This window comes from Phlebotomus papatasi, chromosome 1 (assembly GCF_024763615.1).
Source record: "Phlebotomus papatasi isolate M1 chromosome 1, Ppap_2.1, whole genome shotgun sequence".
NCBI lineage: Eukaryota > Metazoa > Arthropoda > Insecta > Diptera > Psychodidae > Phlebotomus > Phlebotomus papatasi.
The window spans coordinates 48,387,385-48,409,953 of NC_077222.1; the positions used below are offsets into that span (position 1 = coordinate 48,387,385).

General features: G+C 33.0%; 1 protein-coding gene across 8 annotated transcripts in view; it reads left to right on the forward strand.

The window, feature by feature from the left end:
* LOC129804613 (myotubularin-related protein 4) overlaps nucleotides 1-22,569 on the forward strand; it is a 50,161-nt gene that overhangs the window by 14,136 nt on the left and 13,456 nt on the right. For all 8 annotated transcript variants that reach the window (XM_055852106.1, XM_055852166.1, XM_055852144.1 and 5 more), the window contains exons 2-10: nucleotides 1,397-1,521; nucleotides 1,629-1,824; nucleotides 6,187-6,385; nucleotides 6,801-7,601; nucleotides 12,432-12,617; nucleotides 12,970-13,382; nucleotides 13,523-13,956; nucleotides 18,949-19,441; nucleotides 19,554-19,728. In XM_055852106.1, the coding sequence (XP_055708081.1) occupies nucleotides 1,397-1,521; nucleotides 1,629-1,824; nucleotides 6,187-6,385; nucleotides 6,801-7,601; nucleotides 12,432-12,617; nucleotides 12,970-13,382; nucleotides 13,523-13,956; nucleotides 18,949-19,441; nucleotides 19,554-19,728 (3,022 nt within the window). The remainder of the gene's footprint in view (nucleotides 1-1,396; nucleotides 1,522-1,628; nucleotides 1,825-6,186; nucleotides 6,386-6,800; nucleotides 7,602-12,431; nucleotides 12,618-12,969; nucleotides 13,383-13,522; nucleotides 13,957-18,948; nucleotides 19,442-19,553; nucleotides 19,729-22,569) is intronic.

Genomic DNA, 22,569 nt, shown 5'->3' on the forward strand with positions numbered 1-22,569 from the left:
TCCGGAAATATTAATTTTACTCTGCAGTATTGATCCGAAAACGGTGTAAATATTACCCATTTTAGGTGTATTATGGGTTAAAGTTACCCTTCATTCATGTTGATTTTACCCTTAAAAGATGTAAAATTAACATTAAAAAATGTTGATATATTTTTACACCCAAAAAGTGTTAAAGTAATGACGAAAAAAAGTTAATCGCAGCTTCTTTTTTTCTCAGTGTAGCTACCTTTCACCGGTTAAATCACTATTTTGAATTTTGTTTAAGATTAAAGGGCCTAATTTGCACCTGACTTGGTCAAATAATTAATTAAAATATTTATAATTTCTTAAAATATCCTTTTCTTGAAAAATTGTCAACTTTAAAATGGTTTTATGGTGATTTATAGACAAATTCAAATTGACAATAATTTTATATGAAGCCGAAAAATTTGCGAAAAAGGCAGATGTCCTTCCTCGGGAGTTCAAACAGCACGCGAAACGTCAGACGCTTTGCCATCCGTTTTTATCAAAAAAAAATTTTTTTTTTGAAAGCCTTGATTGAATGCGTGAAACTCCCCCAGCATCCTCTGGGTAGGGTAGAGTCAGCCCTTTTCGCCATGTAAGCACTTTTTCGCCACCTAATATAAAACAACTAATTTAAGGCATTTAAGAATAAGTAGCATTTTAACACTCATAATATGTTCTGTTGTAATTTCCCAATACGTTATTACGTCTCTTAATTAATTGAAATTCGTTTTAAAGCAGGTGGCAAAAGGTACTGAAACAAACATAATTGAGGAAAATGCATATTTTTCAATGAGATTCTCTAAAATTCTCGAGACGTATCCTAGATATATAGATAGATATTGCTTCAAAGTATCTTTATACAAAAATTCATTTTAGTCTGACAAAAATAAAACACCTTACGAGGCCCCTAAAGCTTAATGGTGGCGAAAAGTACTGTCTCTACCCTATTTATAGAATTTCCAAAATAAGGTTGAATATTTTGCTTATTTTTTCTCATTTGGTTACTTTATTAGTTTTCTTATCGAATTAAATAAATACTTCATAATTATTTTCTTTCCTGTTAAATAATATACATTTTAATTGAAGACAAATTAAATTGAAATGAAAAAAAAAATGAAATAAAATTTCCAACTACCGTCTTTTTCCGGCTAAAAGCTATTTATAATAGTTGAATGCATTTCGTGTCTATTTGAACGAGAAAATTCGTGGACAGACGAAATAATTTTACTCATGAGATTCACACCATAAATTTCGTCCTTCAGAATTGCTGAGGCTATTGACTCTCTCTCTCTCACTGGGGTGTGTGAAATAAAATCCCGCATGTCTTGGATGTTCCTCAAGAGTTGCTTCTATGGTAGAGTGTTTCATTTAAGTCATATCTCTTCGACAGTGTGAACATGGAAGGTTCCGATGGTTCTCCACCCCATTCCATGTGGATGGTGCGAGTGGGTGAATTGTATCCGAAACCAACACTTGAGAAGGAAGAGGAGAAATTGGCAATTCCCTTCACTGAACGTGAGTATTATATAGTGGAAAACTAGGGCAAAAATTGATTTATATATATATATATATTTTTTTTTTCACGGCAATGAAGTATTAACTAACTATAATTTTTACTGCAGTTGCTGGTGAGGGAGTTAAGTACATTGGGCGTACTTCGGATGGTGTCTTGGCGCTATCCAATTATAGGATTTTCCTATTAAAATCATCAAGCAGTACTTTTCAAGAGACATCTGTTCCACTTGGACTGATAGAATCGGCTCAAGTGAGGGAATTATTTCATTTAGTGATAAATTGCAAAGACGCCAGTACGGTTAAGTAAGTATCAAATATGTTACAAGTCGAATTAAGTTTCCCATGGGAAAAGTGATTGTTAATTAATTAGAGACTGTGATGTGTGGTGTTTGTGCTTGAATTTATCCTCTCTTCAGAGAGAATCTAGAAGAAGATCCCATTCAATCGATATTGATGTTAATGTGCAGTGAACTTTATGATTAATTTTCACATTTTCTGCAATAAATTCTAACATGAAAATCGTGAATTTGAACTTCATATCATAAATCATTTTATTGGCAATGGGAATTGAAAAAAAAAATTAATTTTCAAAGTAAACATAGAGATTTTATCACAATCTACATGACCTTATGGTAGATTCTGATAGTATGTAATTAATTTACTAATAGCATCCGAATGATATAAATGTACAAACTACTTATTATTCCCATCTCTGAATCTGGGGAAAATCCTCGACACTTTCGATATCAATCTTTTGTGGATAATTTAAAAGTAGTGTCACACTGATACCTTTTGAATTTCTAGTGAAATCAAAATTTTTTTGGAAACCCTCAAACAATTAAATAATACTTTTTAATAATATTTAATGACGTATGATGTTGGAGTTAAACTTGAAATACTCATATATAACACAATTTTAGCTTCGAAAATATTTATTTTAACGTTTTTAGTTCTAAGCTGTCCCTAATTAGACTTAGTTTCTGTCACACGTTGACAGGGAAATGTCATTAACCGAACACGTTTTTTTTTTTAATTTTCTGCTTTGTTTTCGCGTTCAAATAACGCGAAAACAATATACATTCAACGCCACTATTACACTAAAAATTTTTAAGGATTGAACTCAGGTTCTTCACAAATGCGATAACATTGGATAGATTAAATCTAGAAAATAAAAAAAAGATAAAAATAGTGAATTAATTTTAAAATAAATGTTTTTAGTGCTTAATCATCCTGCTTAATCATGTATTCAATTACACTGACTGAGAGAAATCCGAAAAAGTTAAAATAACATTCCGGAAATGTTAATTTTACCCTGCAGTATTGATCCGAAATCTGTGTAAATATTATGCTTTTTAGGTGTATTATGGGTTAAAGTTACCCTTCTTTCATGTTGATTGTACCCTTAAAAGGTGTCAAATTAACATTAAAAAATGTTGATATATTTTTACACCCAAAAAGTGTTAAAGTTATGACGAAAAAAAGTTAATAGCAGCCTCTTTTTTTCTCAGTGTATCATTCATTAACCGAGTTATGTGCAGTGCATGCTATGCAAAAATGCCACTCTTCAGCTAAACTTTTTAAGAAAATCTTGAAAGCGGTACTTGTACAGTGAACAAGGGTTTGGAAAATCAAAAATTCTAGAAAATCTTCAGGACAATTTTTTTTTAGATAAAACCGCATTCTGAAAGTGCCCAAAATTCTCTATCTAAATTTTGTAATAATCGAAAAATCATCAAAATGCCATTAAAATAGCGGAAGTACGATTTGCTTATCGAACACAAACGCGAACACCCCTTGCAATATGTATAAATTTCGGTTTTAATTTCAATTTTAATTTTCAATTAAAAAGGGAATTACTTTCTTTCATTTAAATATGAAATAGTGAAAAAAATTATTGTTCTGTAGGACGCAGAGGTGTATAAGAAAATTTTAAAATAGGATTTCTTAATATCAAAAGTCTCAATAAATTCTTGAAGTTCTTGAGAAACCATTTTAAAAAAATAAAACTTTCGATTTAAACGCTTTTTAGGTTCGGCAATCTTTCCATTAAATCTGTACTTGTTCATATACCTACAATGAAAAAATTTAAACGAACCTTAAATATATTAATACAAAAAATCCTATAGGTAGGGTATGATCTTACGTTTAAGGTATTACAATATAGCCTCTTACCCTTATATTAATTATCTCAAATATGCATTTTGACATGAAGTGAAGTAAATTCTGAACATTTGATTTATCCAGGGAGGAAAAGCCAAAGTTGCCCTATAAAAATTAATTTAAAAAGACTTATTCTGGTTTAATCCTTTAAGGACGATTGGGTCACCCGCGACCCATAGAGAAAATAATTTTTCCTGACTACCTAAAATCATTTTTTTTCTCATTTTTGTACGTAATCGTAAAGAAGAAGGTTGTAGAAATCAAGAATATTTTTTGCAAATATCCAAATATTTTTATATTATAGTAAATATTTAAGCTCAAAAGTGATGAATTTTTAAATTACCGCATTGAATTTTTCATAAGAGTGAAGATTACTTTTCATTGATATTGTCGGAAAAATTATTTAAATTTTTAGGCTATTTTTGTTCCTATTGTCCATAGAGGAAATAAATATACCGAATCAGACTCTGTTGGAATCACCAAGGTTAGATGTAATACATTTCATTGATTTTGTTGAAACATCTTGTCCTTAAAGGGCCAACTGGCTATGAAAATATTGTTAAGTTACTCCTGATAATAAGTTTTTAATGTTAAAGTTTAAACATAACTCTACTCTAGAAGACCTATTTCCCCTATTTCCCAACCGATTTGGGTAAGTTTGAATTCATCGAAAAGGTCTTAGAAATTGCTGATGAGCTTGAAAAATTTGAAACGAATCAGATCTGTCATCAACCCATTGTAAACTAATAAACAAATAATATTTTTTTCCAAGGCCAATAGTTTTTCTCCTAAAGTATAGGGTAGAGTCAATACTTTTGGTCATCTTTAGGCTTTAACGGCCTCGTAAGGTATAAAATTTTTGTCAGATTAAAATGAATTGTTGTGTAAAGATACTTTGAAACAATATCTATATATATATCTAAGATTTGTCTCGAGAATTTTGGTAAATCTAATTGAAACATATGCATTTTTCCACCTCAATTATGCTTGTTTCAGTACTTTTTGCCACTTGTTTTAAAATAAATTTTAAATAATTAAGAGACGTTAAAACCCATTTGAATAGTAGAATTCTCATAGATTGTGAGAATTGAATTACAACTTATTCTTAAATTCCTTAAAATAGTTGTTTTATCTCAGGTGGTCAAAAAGTGCTTACATGGCGAAAAGAGCTGACTTTACCCTATATAGCGTGATTCTTATTTTTTAAAAAAATATTCACAGTATCAAAAGACTTCTTTAAATAAACTCGGGAACAAGTTGATTTTAGTTGATAGACAAGTATTGCGAAATTAGGTGTAGGGGTACTATACTGAATTTGAGACAGATTGCTTGTAAGCACCAATTTTCTGAGGTTAAATTGTTATTTCATCTTCGAGAGTCTTGTTTACACCTTGAAAAGTAGTTAACCGCTCCTGTTTTTTTTCTAAAATAATCCCTAGTACATTGAATAATGACTAATAAAAATATAGACGTTGCTTTATGTTCAATATGGGACACAAAGTTTCCTACATTCTTTCAAGACCATTTTTACAGCATCTTGCAGTTCATAGAAGCCATAGAGGCTAAAGTCTTTTATTTCGCAGGCATTGTAATTATTCAACTCCTAGAAAGAAAATGAAAAAATAAGAAATTATTGAATATTGATAAACATAACAAGTATCTTTGTAATCAAATTGCAAGCTCTTCAGAATTTGGTATACCGTAAGATGCGGGTGGTCTTTGCCCCGTAAGCTTTTCTTTAATTCTAGAACTTAAGTATGGCCCTTATCTACCAATCCGATCTACTACGTCTGATCGGTACAGAGTATTTTTAAACATTAAAAATTAAAGAAAAGTTTACGAGCAGTAGTATTTAATGGAAGTGGAATAAAATCCATAATTTTAATCAATTTATTTTTAGTGTCCAATTTTATCCTCAAACTGTCCAAATTTAGAAACTGTCCAAAATTATGAGCCTTTCCCCTATTATACGTTTGTAACCCAAACTTAGATATATTTTTTTGTGATTATCGCGGAACTATACAAAATTTTTGAAAGCTAATTACTAAAGTCTTTTGGACTGCAAAAAAACTTTCGCACCACAAACTTCTTATTGTTAAAGCTTTGAAAAGAGAAATGTTGAATGAAATTGGCTTGCTGAATATCTCAGCTCTTTATCTCTTCTTTTTATTTAAAATTTTTTATCTCAATATTAAATCCAGAGGGATGTTAAACTTAAAAGCTCCTTTTTGAACAAATAAATAGAGTGTTAATGGTATTAGTAAAGTTCATTATTATACAAAATTTTCACTTAGTCTAAGTTAAATTAAAATCTTTGGTCATAATAGAATAAAGAGATCATTGGGTTAAATGAAAGTTTCTAACTATAAAATTAGACTAAACATCCATAAATGTTGGTAAAATGGGTTTTTTCAGCAGTGTGTTTGTTGTATTCAATAAACAAAATTTATTATGTGCTGAAAATTGCATAAGACGCACCATATAATGTGAACTTTAAAATTGCAGATGCTCTTTTGATACCGCAGAGCAATGCTCTGAGTGGCAGAGACGCATTTCTCTTTCCGTTGGCGTCCCAGATAATCTTGAGTCGCTATTTGCATTTCCGTTCTATGCGTGGGCATCAGAATCACCTTGTTCTACGGATAATGAATGGACTGGTCGACTGCAAAAGGCCGGAAATTGTGACGATGACTTCCGCAAAGAGGTAATTTTTTTTTCAATTAATTTGATAAATTTTGCGGTGTTATTTTTTTTACTTTTTCGGCCAATTTGAGATTTTTTTTCCTGCTTTATGATTTTTGTGGAAACATGGCAAAAAAAAATCGTCCCCGCCTTATATAGTATTGACATTTACTCACCTTTGACATTTATGTGGTTCAGAGCTGTGACTCTTCAGAAAAAGTGATAACACTTATAAAATAATGACGCTGGTATCGTCGGGGAGTTCAGTGATTTTGCACCAATACATAAAATTTCGCATGTGATTTCTTATTTTTTATTACATTGGCAAACACAAATATGAGGTCTGCATATAAGTAATTTTGTCGTTTTATTGGGGTTTCTCTGCTATAAGATTCTTTTTTTTTCGGGCCGGATTTGATGTTGTTTTTTTTTTATAGGTTGATCGATTGCAATTTGATTTACAAGGAGCTTGGCGAATAAGCAATGTTAATGCTGACTTCAAATTGTGTCCCTCCTATCCACGATATTTTCTCGTGCCGTTTTGCATTTCTGACGAGACACTCCAGAGTGTGGCGAATTTTCGCAGTTCTAGACGGATTCCAGTGGCTGTGTGGCGTCATAAGACGTCTGGGGCCATTATATCCCGATGCAGTCAACCTGAAGTTGGCTGGTTGGGTTGGCGCAATTCCAAGGATGAGCAATTGCTCAAAGCCTTTGTGGATGCGTGCGCCTTTGATCGTGGTGAGCAACAGAGGAAAAATGGAACAAATGCCCCAAGTAGTGTTTCGTCAGAGAGTGCCCCGTCCAGTCCAGAAGGGAGTCATGAGGAGGTGCGAATGGATGAACCAAAGAAAATTCTCATTGTCGATGCACGATCCTATACGTCGGCTGTGACAAATCGAGCCCGTGGTGGTGGATGTGAATGCATTGAGTACTATCCTTCGGCTGAGATTCAATTTATGAATTTGGGCAATATCCATGCCATTCGCAAGAGTTTTCATGCCCTAAGGCAGCTGTGTGCATCGCCACCGGACATGCACAATTGGCTGGGGAATTTGGAGAGGACCGCATGGTTGCAGCATATGTCGGGATTACTGGCGGCCTCCATGACTGTATGCCGTACCATTGAGGTGAATGGACGACCTGTTTTAGTGCATTGCTCAGATGGATGGGATAGAACTCCACAGATTGTTGCTACAGCACAATTATGTCTCGATCCCTACTACAGAACTGTCGATGTAAGTCTATATACCATTTATAAATTCTAAAAATTAATCAAAAATTAATCTAAGACAAAACTTTCAAGATTGAAGGTGAAACAACTTTTTTATTTTTAAACATTCCTATTCTAACAAGTGCAATTATGGGTGGATTTAATGATCTTCAGGTCAATGGAGAGGTCTTTTTAGTTGTAAACTTGTCTACGTAATTGCCTTTTAAATTAAACATTTAAAAATTAAAATATAGTGACATCATCATTATCTAATCAACAAATAATGTTTTTTGTAGATATTTTAATTACAGTCTAACCGTGCTATCACACTAGGATTTTTTTCAATTTGTAAATTTAATTTAATTTTCAGATGAATAGTTCATATGCATTAAAAATCATTTGAATTAATAGATTTTCGCTTATTTATTGATATATAAACTAATACTTGGCCCACTAAAACATGTTTAAATATGCTAAAATAGCATAAATTCGGTTGCTCAAATTAGTTTCAACTCAGAAAATTAACAGCTGAATATTGAATCAAAGTATAAAGATAATTCGAGGATGATCCACCGTTTTCTAATGTTTGAACGAGAAATAGAATAAATTTAAACAGTGGATTACCGTTTAAGCCAAAAATTAGACCCCCTGATGTCGGAGGTATAATTTTTGGCTTAAAGATGCATAGTAAAAAAAATGTGTAAAATTTTACTACTATAATAGTGCAAAATCGACCATTTTAGTTGTTTAATTTAAAAATGTTTAAAAAATGCACAACATTTTAGTAATTTATTGTCACATGATTGAAAATTACCACTATTATTATTAATTTTTAACAATGTTGTTTAATTTGAAAATGTGTAAAATTTTAACAATAGTGTGAAATCGAATAAATTAATTATTTAATTGCGATCTGTGTAAAATTTCTCACTGTTATAATCATAAAAATTTTTCAACAATGTTTCGTGATTTAAAACTGTTTGACAAATTCTGAAAATCACCACTACTATTATAGTATGATTATAGTTTTTCACATTATTATAGTGTGAAAAAATACACAATTTTATGGTTTTTTTGTCACATGATCAAAAATTAACACTATTATAGTTTGATCATAATTTTTAACACTATTATAGTGTGAAGCTTTGTGTATTGCAAACAAATTTGTTGAATTATTAAACAAAAGTTGTTGAAGTCTGAGACAAAAGTTGTTGATTTTTTAAACAAAAGTTGTGTAAAAATTGTTGAATTTCCAATTAAGACTTATACTTCAGTCGAGATGCTTTTCATTGGGCAAAAGTCATATATAGAACATCAAATATTTATATGCATAATAAGTATATCGTGATGATCCGAGCATCAGATGTAATCATTTCGCATTAGGGGTATACCGAGTACATGAAAAACCAATAAAAATGTCAAAAAGGCAAAAAAATCAAAATCTTCGAAATGAAAAGAAAATACATCAATTTACAGAACTCAACAATTTTTGAGTTTACACATAAAAATTCAACAATTCCAAATTCAACATCTTGAAATTCATCAATTTTAAATTAATCATTTTTAAATTAAACACTTTTTCCAAATTTAACACTATAATAGTGGTGTGAAAGATTACACTCTTCAACTGAAGTTGAAGTTCAACTGAAGTTATTCTTCATTTCAACATTCAGCTGTAAAACTTAGGCGATATAGACAGACACCCTCATTTTTGTTGTTTCTTTCTGCGAATGAGGTCCAACTATGTGAAGTAGTTCCTCAAGTTCTTAAGTAGCCATACGAAGAAAATTGTTGTGTCCAAAAAAATCACCATTTGCGGTATCATCATTCATTTTTTTCAATGAATCCGTGAACAGATCTCTCTTGGATCCATTTTTTGGCCCACAATCTCTTCCTTTTACCTTGAGACACATTTTTATTGAACATGTATCCTACATAAAGTAGGAAAATTTCTTCCTCATCACTGGACTCACTCATTTTTCTAATAATGTAACAAAATTATAAATGACAAAATAAAACAACTGGCAACTGGCAATCTGCGCGGCTTTTTTTTTATTTAGCAAATTTCTCGCAAAAAATGTGTCCTGGCTATGAAAAATTTCAAATGGTTCTCGCAATTTTAATGCTCAATTTGCTGAGTTCAATTTAAAATTAAATTGTAAAAAATCCTAGTGTAATAGCACCGTAATACAATTACATTCAGTTGCCTTTTGTATAGATTATTACCGAGTTATTGCTATTTCTTACTATGGATACTTTTCACAGGGTTTAAACATAGTAAAACAAATTGTTATTGGTAATTTTTTTTTCTAGTTAAGGAATCTAATTCCATAGACACATTTATGACTTAAGCCGACAGACGGATTAATGCAATTTATAATCAAAATAATGATGAGATTATATTTCCATCAGTTTCTGACTAATCCGTCTTTCAGCTTAAGCCGAGGAACGGCTTAGTTAATGGGAAACTGATAAAGAGGGGCATAAAACGCTAAAGGTTGAACCCAATGCCCGAGGGCCTCAAATCCGAAATAGCAACAAATTTAATTAGTTATCCAGAATTTAATAATAGATTATGTGCCCTTAATAATCCAATTCTAAGTTTAATTTTTCGAAAAAAATTGACTAATAAGAATTAGAACAGTTGTGCTATATAGCTACAAGCCTTAGACCTGAAGTCCATTTAAGATAGTAATTTAAGGATTTAGAAATTTATCTCACGGGAGAGAAATGAACTTAGAATGAAAACTTTTCTTCCGATCGGTAATCGCAAATATCTTGACAAAGAGGAAAGCTAAAAAACAAAAACACAAAATTGTTCTCCATCTAGAAAAATCTTGTGTGTTCGAAGAAGTTTTTTTTATAGCAAAGCTTTAATTGTATGCATAAATATTTCTTATATTCAGTAAAAACATCCGTTTTAGGGTAACTGTACCAAATTTCGGCCAGCTTGCAATTTCGACCAATTCTTTTATTCCTCAAATTTCTATTAAGTTTTGGTTTTTGCATACTCTAGAGATTATACAATACGAAAAAATGTCGCTTCAACGAACGAAATGATGTGAAAAATCTTTGGAAGAATTCCGGAAGGGCAAGGAACTATGAGAATCAATGTGGCTAAAATTTTCCCAAAGTTATATCTATATGTGTATTCATTTTAAATTGTGTTAAGAATGGTTTTAGACAAAACAAAGACGATAAATTATCTACAAGGTTCCTAGCAACACTTCTTGAATGAAGTAATGGAAAGCACGTTACCTTCGGACGACTCAAGCTTCGGATAATTCATTTTTTCTCTATGTTCCTTATAGATTTCTTGCAAAGCTCTTTTCTGAGGATTTGAGACATTGGAGTAGCTATTAAAATATAATATTATAATGGGCCAAATTCATTTATAACACTTTAAAAGAAATGATTTACCCGAAGCTTAAATCGAGCAAAGGTAGCGCGCTTTGCCCTATAATGGAAGTTAGGTTAATATTAAATTGCCATACAGCTGATTAGATTAGCTTGGCAATCTTGCTCTCTCTCTCTTTTTGACTGGCCTATCCTTAATTAATTGTAAAATCAAAACATACAACCAGTGAATGGACATATCCACCGTTTAGTTCTGGGGGTTGGAATCAACGCTGAGACGGCGGTGGACGCATGGTGTGTGGGAAAGGTCAAGAATGATATAAAATAAATTCAAATTTGTAAGAGCAATAAAACCCGCCGTAAGCAACAAAGGCTCTGCTTTGGAAAAATTCCCACTTTTTCGAGACAATAGTCTCCTTTTCAGGACCAGAACCTCTGAGGGTGGTGAAGACGACTGTCAAGCGAGTATCTTATAGGACTATTAGTAACGAATAAGTATGCAAGTGGTGAAAGGGAGAACTCTCTCTTCTTGGTGGACTGGCGTGCAGTGCAGAAGTGCAGACGTGTTTAGAGATAGCTCCTCGCGGACAGTCTGGGGCTCACGCCAGTTTATTTATTCACAAGCCGGTCCATTCCCCAATTAAATAATTTGTTTATTTGCTCAAATTGATTTTGATGATGATTTTGATGATTTGACCAAATTTCTGATCAAAAATCAGTTTGTAATAAAAATATTACATTTCCAACTTAAAATATTGGCGCATGCATGCAACTATGTCTAAATTTGGTAGTTACCTTATTTCTAATTAAAGTTCATCCCAAAAAACTAAACTTAATAAACTTAATTAGGGACTAAGGACAGGTCTCTGAATTTCTGAAAATATTTTTGATGACGACTACATTGGTTATGTAGATATAGGGGAACTTTACCATATATCGGACATATTCCAAATTTCGAATAATGACTGAACTTTGAAATGTAATATTTTTACTACAAATTTATTTTTTTGTTATTTTTATTTTAGAAGTGTTTTTTGTAACCTTAAAATATTGTTTATCATATTTAATTTCTCTGAAATTGTTCTTAATTCATTCAAAACCGAATAAAAATATAGATATTGCTTTGTGTTCTATATCGAACACGCAGCGTCTTAAAATCCCTGGCCTTTCCGGAATTGTCCTAAGTATTTTATACAGAGCCTTGATTGTATGCAACTTTTTTTTTCAATTTTTTTCTAAAAAAAATTGCTTGCTTTTTTTGTAAACATTTTAGTTCGCCATTTGTAAATTTTAATGAAACTTGCAAATTATTCAAACTTTTACTCATATCAAGTATATCTACAAAGTGTATTGGGAGAAATTAATGATCATCATGATTTTGTGAAGTTAAACTATTCTGAAGTTAATTACAAAAGTTGTTACAATATAATTCTAAATTGTCTTGGGGTGTGAAAAGAAAAGTAAGGAAAAATTTAATTGTGAAATATTTTTCTTTAAGGGATTCCGGACTCTTGTTGAGCGAGAATGGTTGAGTTTTGGACACAAATTTGCCGATCGATGTGGCCATGGTCCGAATTCTGAGGACTTAAATGAGCGATGTCCTGTTTTTCTGCAATGGCTGGATTGTGTTCATCAAATTCATCGACAGTTTCCGTGTAGCTTTGAATTCAGTATGGGATATTTAGTGAGTATGATGCGTGACATCTTTTATACTTTTTTCCTCGTCTTTCTCACCACGTAGAAGAATGATAATTTTGTTTGGAAGTTTCTTCCATGCTATTGAACTTGAATAATGGAAGCAATTGATTTTGTGTCTTATTTTGTTGTCATTTGAAAGTCAATTGTGTAAAAGTTGTTTTTGCTCACAGAGAAGAGAAAGAGACAGAGAGACAGAGAGAGAGAGGAATAGAAAAGTGAAAAAAATATTTTTGTTATTCATGACAAGTATTTGAAGAAGTACAGAGGCAATTTGCAAAAAAATTAAATTGGAGGGAAATTGAGGTGAAATCATGTGTTGCCTTTTTTTATCATTGCAGATAAAATTGGCACAACATTCTCATTCATGTCTCTTTGGGACATTTTTGTGCAACACGGTGAAGGAGCGTCTCGATACTTCAGTGTTTGAACATACATTTTCTGTTTGGCCTTTCCTATCGGGGCCAATCTACAAAAATCCCCTTTATATACCAAATAGGGATAAGGTTCTCTGGCCTGCCCACAATGTGAGAGATTTGGCGGTGTGGAGTGAGGTTTATTTGGGTAGTTTGGGCAATCAGAATTGTGCTGATTTGCCACCATGTACAAGTGAAGATGATGCTGATGCCAAGAATGATGAATCAATGAGTCCAATGACAAAGACAAGATCATATGGGGATCTCATTGAGGCTGGAGGTACTCAAGGTGGCATGACAAGAAGATCAAGTGATCCAAATATGCCCGTTGAATCACAGTAAGTTATATTATTTGTTCATTCACATCTCCCTCACTCTTGAAAATATGATAAATATTTAATTTTGAAACTTTGTCAGGCAAAGAAGATGCTATTTTCTACAATTTTCTTTTTCTTTTCTTCCCTTCCTTTTGCTCCAGCATGATAAATTCCATTGATTTCTCAGCTGAAAATTCCATTGACTCAACGTCAGAACGTAGTATATCACCAACACTTATTACACAACATCTCTCATCTATAATTCACGATACAACACAAAAATTAGAGTCAATGACACAGGAGTTGAATTTATCCGATGAGGAATTGGAACTGAAGAGGCAACAGAGGGATTTGATGGGGAACAAATCTCCAGAGAATTTGGATGAAATTCACGAATTGCTCGCTCATGTTAGTCCTGAGAGTGTGACATTGGAGGAATTGGTGGAGAGAGACAAGAATGGCTATGAAAGTGGCAATTTCTGCGATACAGCTCATGAGGCGACAACTTTTGAGGAGAATGCCCAAGATAATGTTGATGGCGGCAGTGGTGTTAATGACTACAATTCAATGATGCTTCAAAGCGTCGATTTAAGAGGTACGCAATATATATTTCTCATTCCAGAAATACCTTTAATTGGTCACACTAGAACAATTTATGTGAGATTACGAAGAAAATGCACACAGGTAAAGGTTACTTTGACTATAGGATTTGTGATTGTCTGGAAAATATCTCGAAATCTTTGGTAGATTGAATTGCATTAACTCTTTCGCGTTCCACTTTTATTCAGCAGATGAACTCATGTAAAATTGAGTTTTTCCTAATGCTTTATGATCAAATATAATAGTTCTTCAGAGAGGAAAAAAATTTTCCATTGCGTGAAAACTCGGAAAAACCCCGGGTCATATATGACCCTGTTGTCCTCAAGGGAAGTGTACATACCATTTTCAAAATCTATATCACGGGTTTTTTAAGAGTTTTTTTTGCTTGAAGTTACTAATTTGGCCAAAACCATGGCAAACTGGATTGTCTTGATGAACATTGTACTCCTGGTGTTCAAGGAATCTTCCTGATAATCCCTTGAACAGTCTCTGTCACATTATTTTGAGTGGTATTTGGCAAAAATAAACTTATCCCATATTTATTCACACACAATACAATTGCACAATATAAGACGCTTGCAGAATACTCTAAAATATTGCAAAATATGTTATAATTCATCATATATAAGATGAAATGTCCAGGAGCAAGATGTCCCACCTGCATTTCACAAAGAAAAACAATGTCCCAACTACATTTCGCTATAGGTTTGGGACGAAAACACTGTTACCCTTGGGGACAATAGGGTCATATATGACCCGGAAAATTCTACACGCTTTTCTGGAAAATTGAGAGTAGTTTATTATATCAAAATATGCAATATACAATCTTTGGATATTCTATTTTGTGTTTCTAAAGAACTTTTTGCTGAAAAAAATAAATTAATATAAAAAATTTTGAAAAAGAAAAGTCATTTCACAAAGTTCGAAATTCATGATTTTTTATCTTAAATATTTTCTTTTCCTGAATATCTGGAGTCTTGAGAAAATTAGCCAAGAATCTTACATCTTTCTATTATGATGTCGTGCTCAAACCGATAGATTTCAATTAATGTATAAATAGTTAAAAAAAATTGTTTTTTCCCCGGGTCATATATGAGCCTAATGACGCGAAAGAGTTAAAGGGTTAAGAAGATTGTAATTTTGTCTATAAAGGTTTTCTTTTCAAATTTTTAACGTATAATTTCGAGAGAAAATCTAATTTCTTTTTATTTATTTCATTTGTTATAATAATTTCGTTTTTAGGATATTCAATTAAAAGTGTACAAAAGAAAAACTTTCGTTCGGGTAACGTCTGTCGTCATCTTACTCCGGTGACTAACCTCCAAAGCAAAATGGTGAAAAAGCTCTAACGGTCTCTATACACTAGAGAAATTTATGTCCATATTGAAGCAAATTTCGTACTTTTGTGTAGGAAATACTCTTCAATATGGACAGAAATTTCCATGACGTCAGAAATTGACAAAAAGTTCTTCATAATATCTCTAATATTGACAGAAATTTCTCTTATGGGTTCTACACACTAGAGACATTTATATCCGTATTTGACAGCTTTTCCTACACAAGTTTAGATCAGTAAAAATTGGGATTTTCTATTTTGCATTAAAAGCTAATAATTGCATAAGTTCGTGCTAGATTTTCATAGATAAGCATTAAGTTTTTAAGTTGTGGCTCTCAACTTGTAGCTATTCTGGGAGCCGCATCAAGTAACTTCTCGCCAATGAACACAGGAAATTCTGGGCCAACCAACCCGGTCTTTGACGTGCTAAGTCAATCTTAGAACCATAGATGGAAAAAATAAATAGGGGAGACCGGGGAGGTTTGGTACAGGGGTAGTCTGAGACAAGGCGATTTTTTCATTAACATTTGAAATAAATGGGATTTAACCACTACTCAATCGTAAACAATATTAAGATGTATCCTGACTAAAAAAAATGGATATCCTCAGTTTTATTGTTTTAATTCTATGAACACTTTTGAACACAGTTTCAGAGATTATATGCTCTGGTTTTTTACATAAAGGTTTTAAATACCAAAACTGCCCGCGGGGATGTTTGGGACACCTGAACGGGGATGAATGGGACGTTGATTTTCGACAAGATTGTAGGTGGCGTGCAATTTTTTATTCTCAAAATGAAGAGTAGTGCCCAGTTTCTACTGAAAATCTCCTTTTTGGGCAAACCTTACCAGTGGAGCAGATGTCTCCAACTACAGAGACAATTAAACCATCAATGTCTTGGGAATTAATAATTTACTCTCCAGAGCATATTCGACCTTTGCTCATTCGCGTTAAAAACTATTTCCTCGAAAATTTCTCGAGCAATATCCTCTACAATTCTCACAAATTCTCCAGAAAGGGCAAGACGAGAGCCTATTTAGAGAAATAAGGAAAAACTGTGTACTATGCAGTTGTCATAAAATCAAACAGGAATCCATCAATGAGTTCAAAATTAAAGTTGCAAGAAAATCTACTCGCATGAGGAATTTGATGATCATGATTGCAATACTTACAATTAAAAAAGCAAAGAAAGGTAGATGAAAAATAAGAAGAAAATACATTAAATAATTGATTAACAATAAATGACTCTACCGTACAAATTAAATTGATATTAATTTATAAGTAGGAAAAAAAAGATTAAATATTTTTATTTCTATAAAAAATATTTTTTATCTAGTACTTAAAATTAATTAACATGCTCCAACAATGCAAATTATGCAAGAAAAAATGCGTCCCATACTGCCCCAAATCGGGGAGGTTTGGGACAAAGCGTCAAGTTAAATGTTTTATCTTCTCCAAGAAAATTCATTTTGTCAATTTAGCTTCGCAATTGGTTTGTTGAGCTAGATTATATCATAATAAGGTCCAGTTTCATTTAAAAATAGGAGAAAAAAGCTCAATTTCAAAGCTGCCCCAATTCAAAGTTGCTCCACTTTCCCCTAATGATTAAAACAGAAAGTACAATCACAACGAGAGCATATGGATTGAAAGTACGACTTAAACATTTATTTGAGCCCAGGTTTCCAAATTATTTTTCCAAAAAAAAATTGGTTTGGGTCTTCGACCTTTATAATCTTTTATAAAATTTCAATAAAACTATAAATAATATTTACAACGATCCTCAGATAGCTGATTGTAAGTAAATACAGTTTTTTTATTCATCTATTAGCAAATTGACAATTCGATAAATTATGCGATGCACTTTCATTGCTTTTAAAAATTTGTTGAGGATTTTCATTCGACACTATAAGCAATTTACACTACAATAATACTACTTAATAAAGAATAGAATTTTTTATTAAAAAAAAAGATATTAAAATAAAAAAAAAACGGAGCCAGGGATCGAACCCGCGGCACTCCCGTTGAATGTCCTGCTCTGTACCGCTGAACCACCGCTGCATGCAGTCTCATTCGAATTTTCTTTATTATGTGCTGCATATTTTCAACTTTTAGGGAATTTAAAAAAAAAATTAACCAAATTTCGCACTTTTTTAATAAACCACGTTTAATATGATGCCTTTCTGCGTAGTTGAACAAAGCCCCAGATTTATATGAATTTGATGACTCGAGTACTTCCTTGTCAGAAATAGTCTGAAACCCGAAAATATATTGTTATTTATTTATTCCAATGTACCGGGCTTTTATTGCCATTTTGTACATTGTTCAGTTTACAAATGTATTATATTCGGTTAACAATGTTTCGTGAAAAATATCCATTCAGACGCTTCAATCATTTGGACCGGGCGCGACTCCAACTCACAACTGTGGCAGACGAGCCGGGGGTCACGCCGCCCAAGAGCCTAACGCTCTTGGACGGACCTCAAAGCGAAAATATGTTGAAAAAAGTGGCCTCCGGAAAGGGGGTGGTAGAAGTTTTAAGAGGTGAAAAAATCTAAGGATTAGTTACATATATATAGAATACATATATTATTCTCTCTGTAGAGTTCGAGCAGTAAAAACTAAAGGTTCACAACTGAAAAGATTGCTATAAAGTTCAAAATCGATAATTCGAACAAGACTCGTTATTTAAAAACGTTTCTAAATTCGTTACACGGATTCAACATGTGCCTTAATTAACTGAACCACATGCATGTGTCTATTTCTATCCTCACACGATAAAGAGCCTTATTGGATTAACTGAGGTGATGTGAAATCGATCTTATACAACAATAAGAGCAAGAGGTCCTGGAAAAAGCAACTAAGATGCGAAACCTGTTGCAAAAATTGTGCTGTGTATCTTATAAAGACATTGTTGTATGTTTAAGAGTATTCAAGAGGAATTAGACATTTTGATTTACTCCTATGCTTACTACGATGCAAATATTCGAGAAAATATGTGTTTGATTTTTAACGAATCGATAAGGCATATTTTTCCATCACAACAGCTAGATTGCGTGTCACTTAAGAGACTCTGCCACTATCAGCAGGACTCAGCATATTTTCCAAATAATGAGCCTTTCAATCACCATTTCGTCCGATCCTTGAAGAATAATTTTAGTGGAAAAATATGAACTCCATGAAAAAGCTGTCAAAAAATCATCTCACAAACATTTTTCAAGAAAAATATTTCTAAAAGAAAATTGAGGCTATAAAGACAAGACTTGGCACGAACTTATGCAACGAAACAATATTACAAACGCTCTTCAAAATTTTTGGAATTTAAATAAAATCGAAGGATAAAATTAGGTTTCTAAATTTAAATTAAATTTATAATATAAATATAATATATACAATTTTTGAGTTATTAGACTTTGAAACGCGTTTTAACACCAGCGCCATCACCGGTAGTTTAGTAAACTTACTATGTTATAGGAAGTTATAGCTTTTTTTATTCATTTCTATTTTTAAAGAATTCAATTAATATTAATGTTAATACCCGAAGAGAAAATATTAAGAATATTTTAATAGTTCGTGTGCGTAATTACAAAAGCTGTGAATTCCTAATGTACAAAAATTAATGAGTGTCTTATGCTTCTTATCATGCTACTGTAGACACTTCCATTGAGAATTGCTCATCGGTTCAGGTGGATAATCAGAATCCTTGGCATGGCTCCGTGGAGACCAGTACAGACACTCTTGTTCCAGTTGTTGAACAACAACCTCTGCCTCATCGGCAATTCATCATTAATGGTGCCGTGAGTCACGGAAATGCTAGTGAAATGGATAATGCAAATGGTACAGCGTTACGAAGTGGCCAAGTCTATACAACTGAAGTCACGATGATGCCACAACAAATTGGTCGAACGAAAAATTTGCCAGAAGTACACAATAGGCAGAGATTAGTGACGCTACAGCAGCAGTATCCAATGATTGACATTGATGAGAGCATTCATATTCATCCGGAGTATCAAAGGCTAGATTTGACCAATGTACGTGGAGGAGATTCGAACAACTATGGCAATGCCATTTATACATCAACAAATAGACGAAGAAGAAATTCATCTAATTCAAAGAGTGATATCAGTCCCAAGTATACAAATGGAAAGTGAGTTTGAAATTCTTCATCAATGACTCACAATACTATCTCTTTCTGTTTCTGTCAGTCAACATTTATTGTATTACTTTTTGTGTTTTTTTTTGCTTTTTTCCCTTTGCAGCATGTCCCCAAGTGCCACAACTTCGAGATTTTCAACACCGGGAGCACGTTCACTGCCCATGACACCGTCAGGAGTGACTGAACGGCCAAATGTGGCTATTTCGTGTCCCGATGGCCTGGCACATGCTCTGAGTGAACAAAACCTGCGTCTTCAACAAATTGTTTATGAACACAAGGTGAGTCAGAAGGACGGACAATGACACTGTAATTTGCATAAAAATCTCATTCAAAATATTTTATTGAAATTCTTTTTTCGGAGAAACGAGGAAAAGTATTATTTATTAGGTTTTTTCCTCATTTTTAATTTACAAAAAATATTAATTATCATTTTGAAAAAAAATCGGAAATTCATTATAAATGAGAAGAATTGTCATTAAAAAGTCTATATGCAGATTTATATGAACCCTGTAATTGCTCGAATTTTACCGATTTCTTATATCCTCCCCCTCATCGAAAATTTTCCCCATCCTCTTCTCAGGGAGCCAAATTGTTAACATATTTTTTTCGAATCCAAGGATTTCTAACTGAGAAATAGTGTTACGCTGTTTAATCGTCTATATCCATCTGAATCGTCTGGCTGTCGTATCCTAGCTAAATTCAAAAGCAAAAATATAAAAAAAGTTAAAATCCTGAAAAGACAAAATTTCGTAAAGCCAAAATTTCGAAAAACCAAAATACCGAAAGCCAAAATCCCGAATACTCAAAGTGTCATAGTGACTGTGACAATCGCACCTGCACTTGTTGGAGGTAAAGAAAAATTTTCTGTTTTGGGAAATTATTACTCACATTATTCTCTGTATAATTGCGTTCCTTTCAGGATTTTGACCATTCCGGATTTCGACTTAAGGGATTTCGGATTACACGATTTTGACTTTTCGGAATTTTGGCTTTCGGGATTTTGCCTTTTCGGAATTTTGATTTCCGGGATTTTGGCTTTTCGGAATTTTGACTTTCTGGATTTCGACCAATTCAAGATTTCGATCCATATTCGGGATTTTGGTTTTCGGGTGTTCGACCCATTAGCGATTTTATCTCTTAAGGCCTCTACATACTTGGAGCAATTTTTTTTAAAAAAATACCTTTTTAAAGAAAATTTTCCCTATCCTTGTAGGCGGAAACGTCAGAATTTTTTAAAACAGGCAATTGTTGACGAAAATTGCATCTAGTGTGTAGACACCATTAGGGATTTTAGGTTTCAGGTTTTTGGCCGATACCACGGGCTGTCCAAAGCAAACGAATGAGGGATCTCCCCATAAGGGCCTAAATAGACTCAGGCTTATCCTCGATAATATTTGGCATTTAAAATTTGGCAGTAATGGATCAGCTTAACTCTTTCCGGACCGCAGCATATCCTGCAAGCCAATTTCACAATTTTTTAATCAAAAATATCTAAGCTCAGGAATTAATTGAGGTCCTACAAAAAATATCTCACATTTGGACATCCTTATAGTATGTAATCATCCACAAGAATTGTATTTTTATCAGTTCTGAATAATTAAAAAAACATTGTTTTTCATATAATATTCATATGCTTCTTTGGGTACTAGAGTCCCAAAAGAGACGAAAGAGTTAAAGAAAATTTATGCAAAGGCCTTCTAATCGATGATCCTAAGCCCTCAGTGTATGGCAGTTTGGAATAAATATTTACTGTCGAATTTTTTTTTTTGGGGCCTCAGTGGATCAGTGGATAGAGCAGTAGCTCTGTGACTGTGAGGTCGAGGGTTCGAGACTAGGCAGCTGCAGATTTTTCAGCTGCTGTAATAGTCTCGAATTCGTCCAGTGAATGAATGGAAACGTAATGCCAATGCATTGACGATGAACCGCCTAAAGAGAGAGGTTGGTATAGGAAATAAGTTTCGACATGCACAGTTCAGTCGAATACAAATACTCATTCACTGCCCAGATCCACAAACCAAGGTTGGTTTACCGTGATATAAAGCGGTACTGTGTGTATCAGAACGCGCACAGAGCACTGTGATATGGAGCAGGTTTACTCGCCTTGGGGGTTAAGATGGAACAGGAGAATGGGGAGTGCATAATGGGCCCAAATAAGTGGCCTGGGTGCAGCGGTTCCGCAAGGAATATAACCGACCCATAGACAAATCTTAAATCTTAATCTTACTGTCGAATTTTACAGGTTAAATATTCTCGAGGATAAGCCTGAGTCTATGTGGGCCCTAAGTTAATTCGATTTAAGTCGATTTAAGGCCGTTAAACATGACTCCAGTTTTTCTAAATCTGTGTACGATTTCTTGAAGACGCGTCATTCGATTTTTCTCATTTCTTGGATGTTATTTTAGATTTAGATTAAAATCAAAATTTGATTTATCTGTGAGTCAGTTTATTCCTTTTACCCGAACTGTACTGCGCCTTCTGGATCACTTGCTTGGGCCCATGATGCACCTCCATTTTTCCCTTCTATTTTAAATCCTAAGGTGGTAAAATTGCTCCAGATCAGGGTATCACTGTGACAATCAATATTTATTTTTCTTAACTGAAGTTTTCATGCCGAAACTCGTTTTTGCAATAAACTTTTTATTTAGTCTTCGGACGAATTCGAGACTGATACGACAGCTAACAAATCTGTAGCTGCCCAGACTTTAACCTGAGTCATAGAGACACTATTTTATTCACTGATCCACAGAAGCGGATACGTTTTGCAAAAATTTTATAAAATAGCTTTGAATCATTCTTAATTTAATTTTTAATCGATATTTTTTTTAGTTTAATTTTTAATCGATTTGGAGAAATTTAGATCTATTAGAAAGGCCTCTGAATCCTTGACAAATCTATATTGTTTTTTAATTGGTTCAATCAACCGATGATGAACCAGTTGTAAACCGACTAAACCGATAAGTAAATTTTTTTACGCCTTAGGCGCATTAGGCGATCTAAATCGATTCACATCGGTTGCGAACAGGCGAATGACCGGTAAATGATCCCTATATTATAAATTGTACCTGTAGAGAACTTTATTAATTTAAGTAAATAATACAGAATCAATTTTATTTATTTAT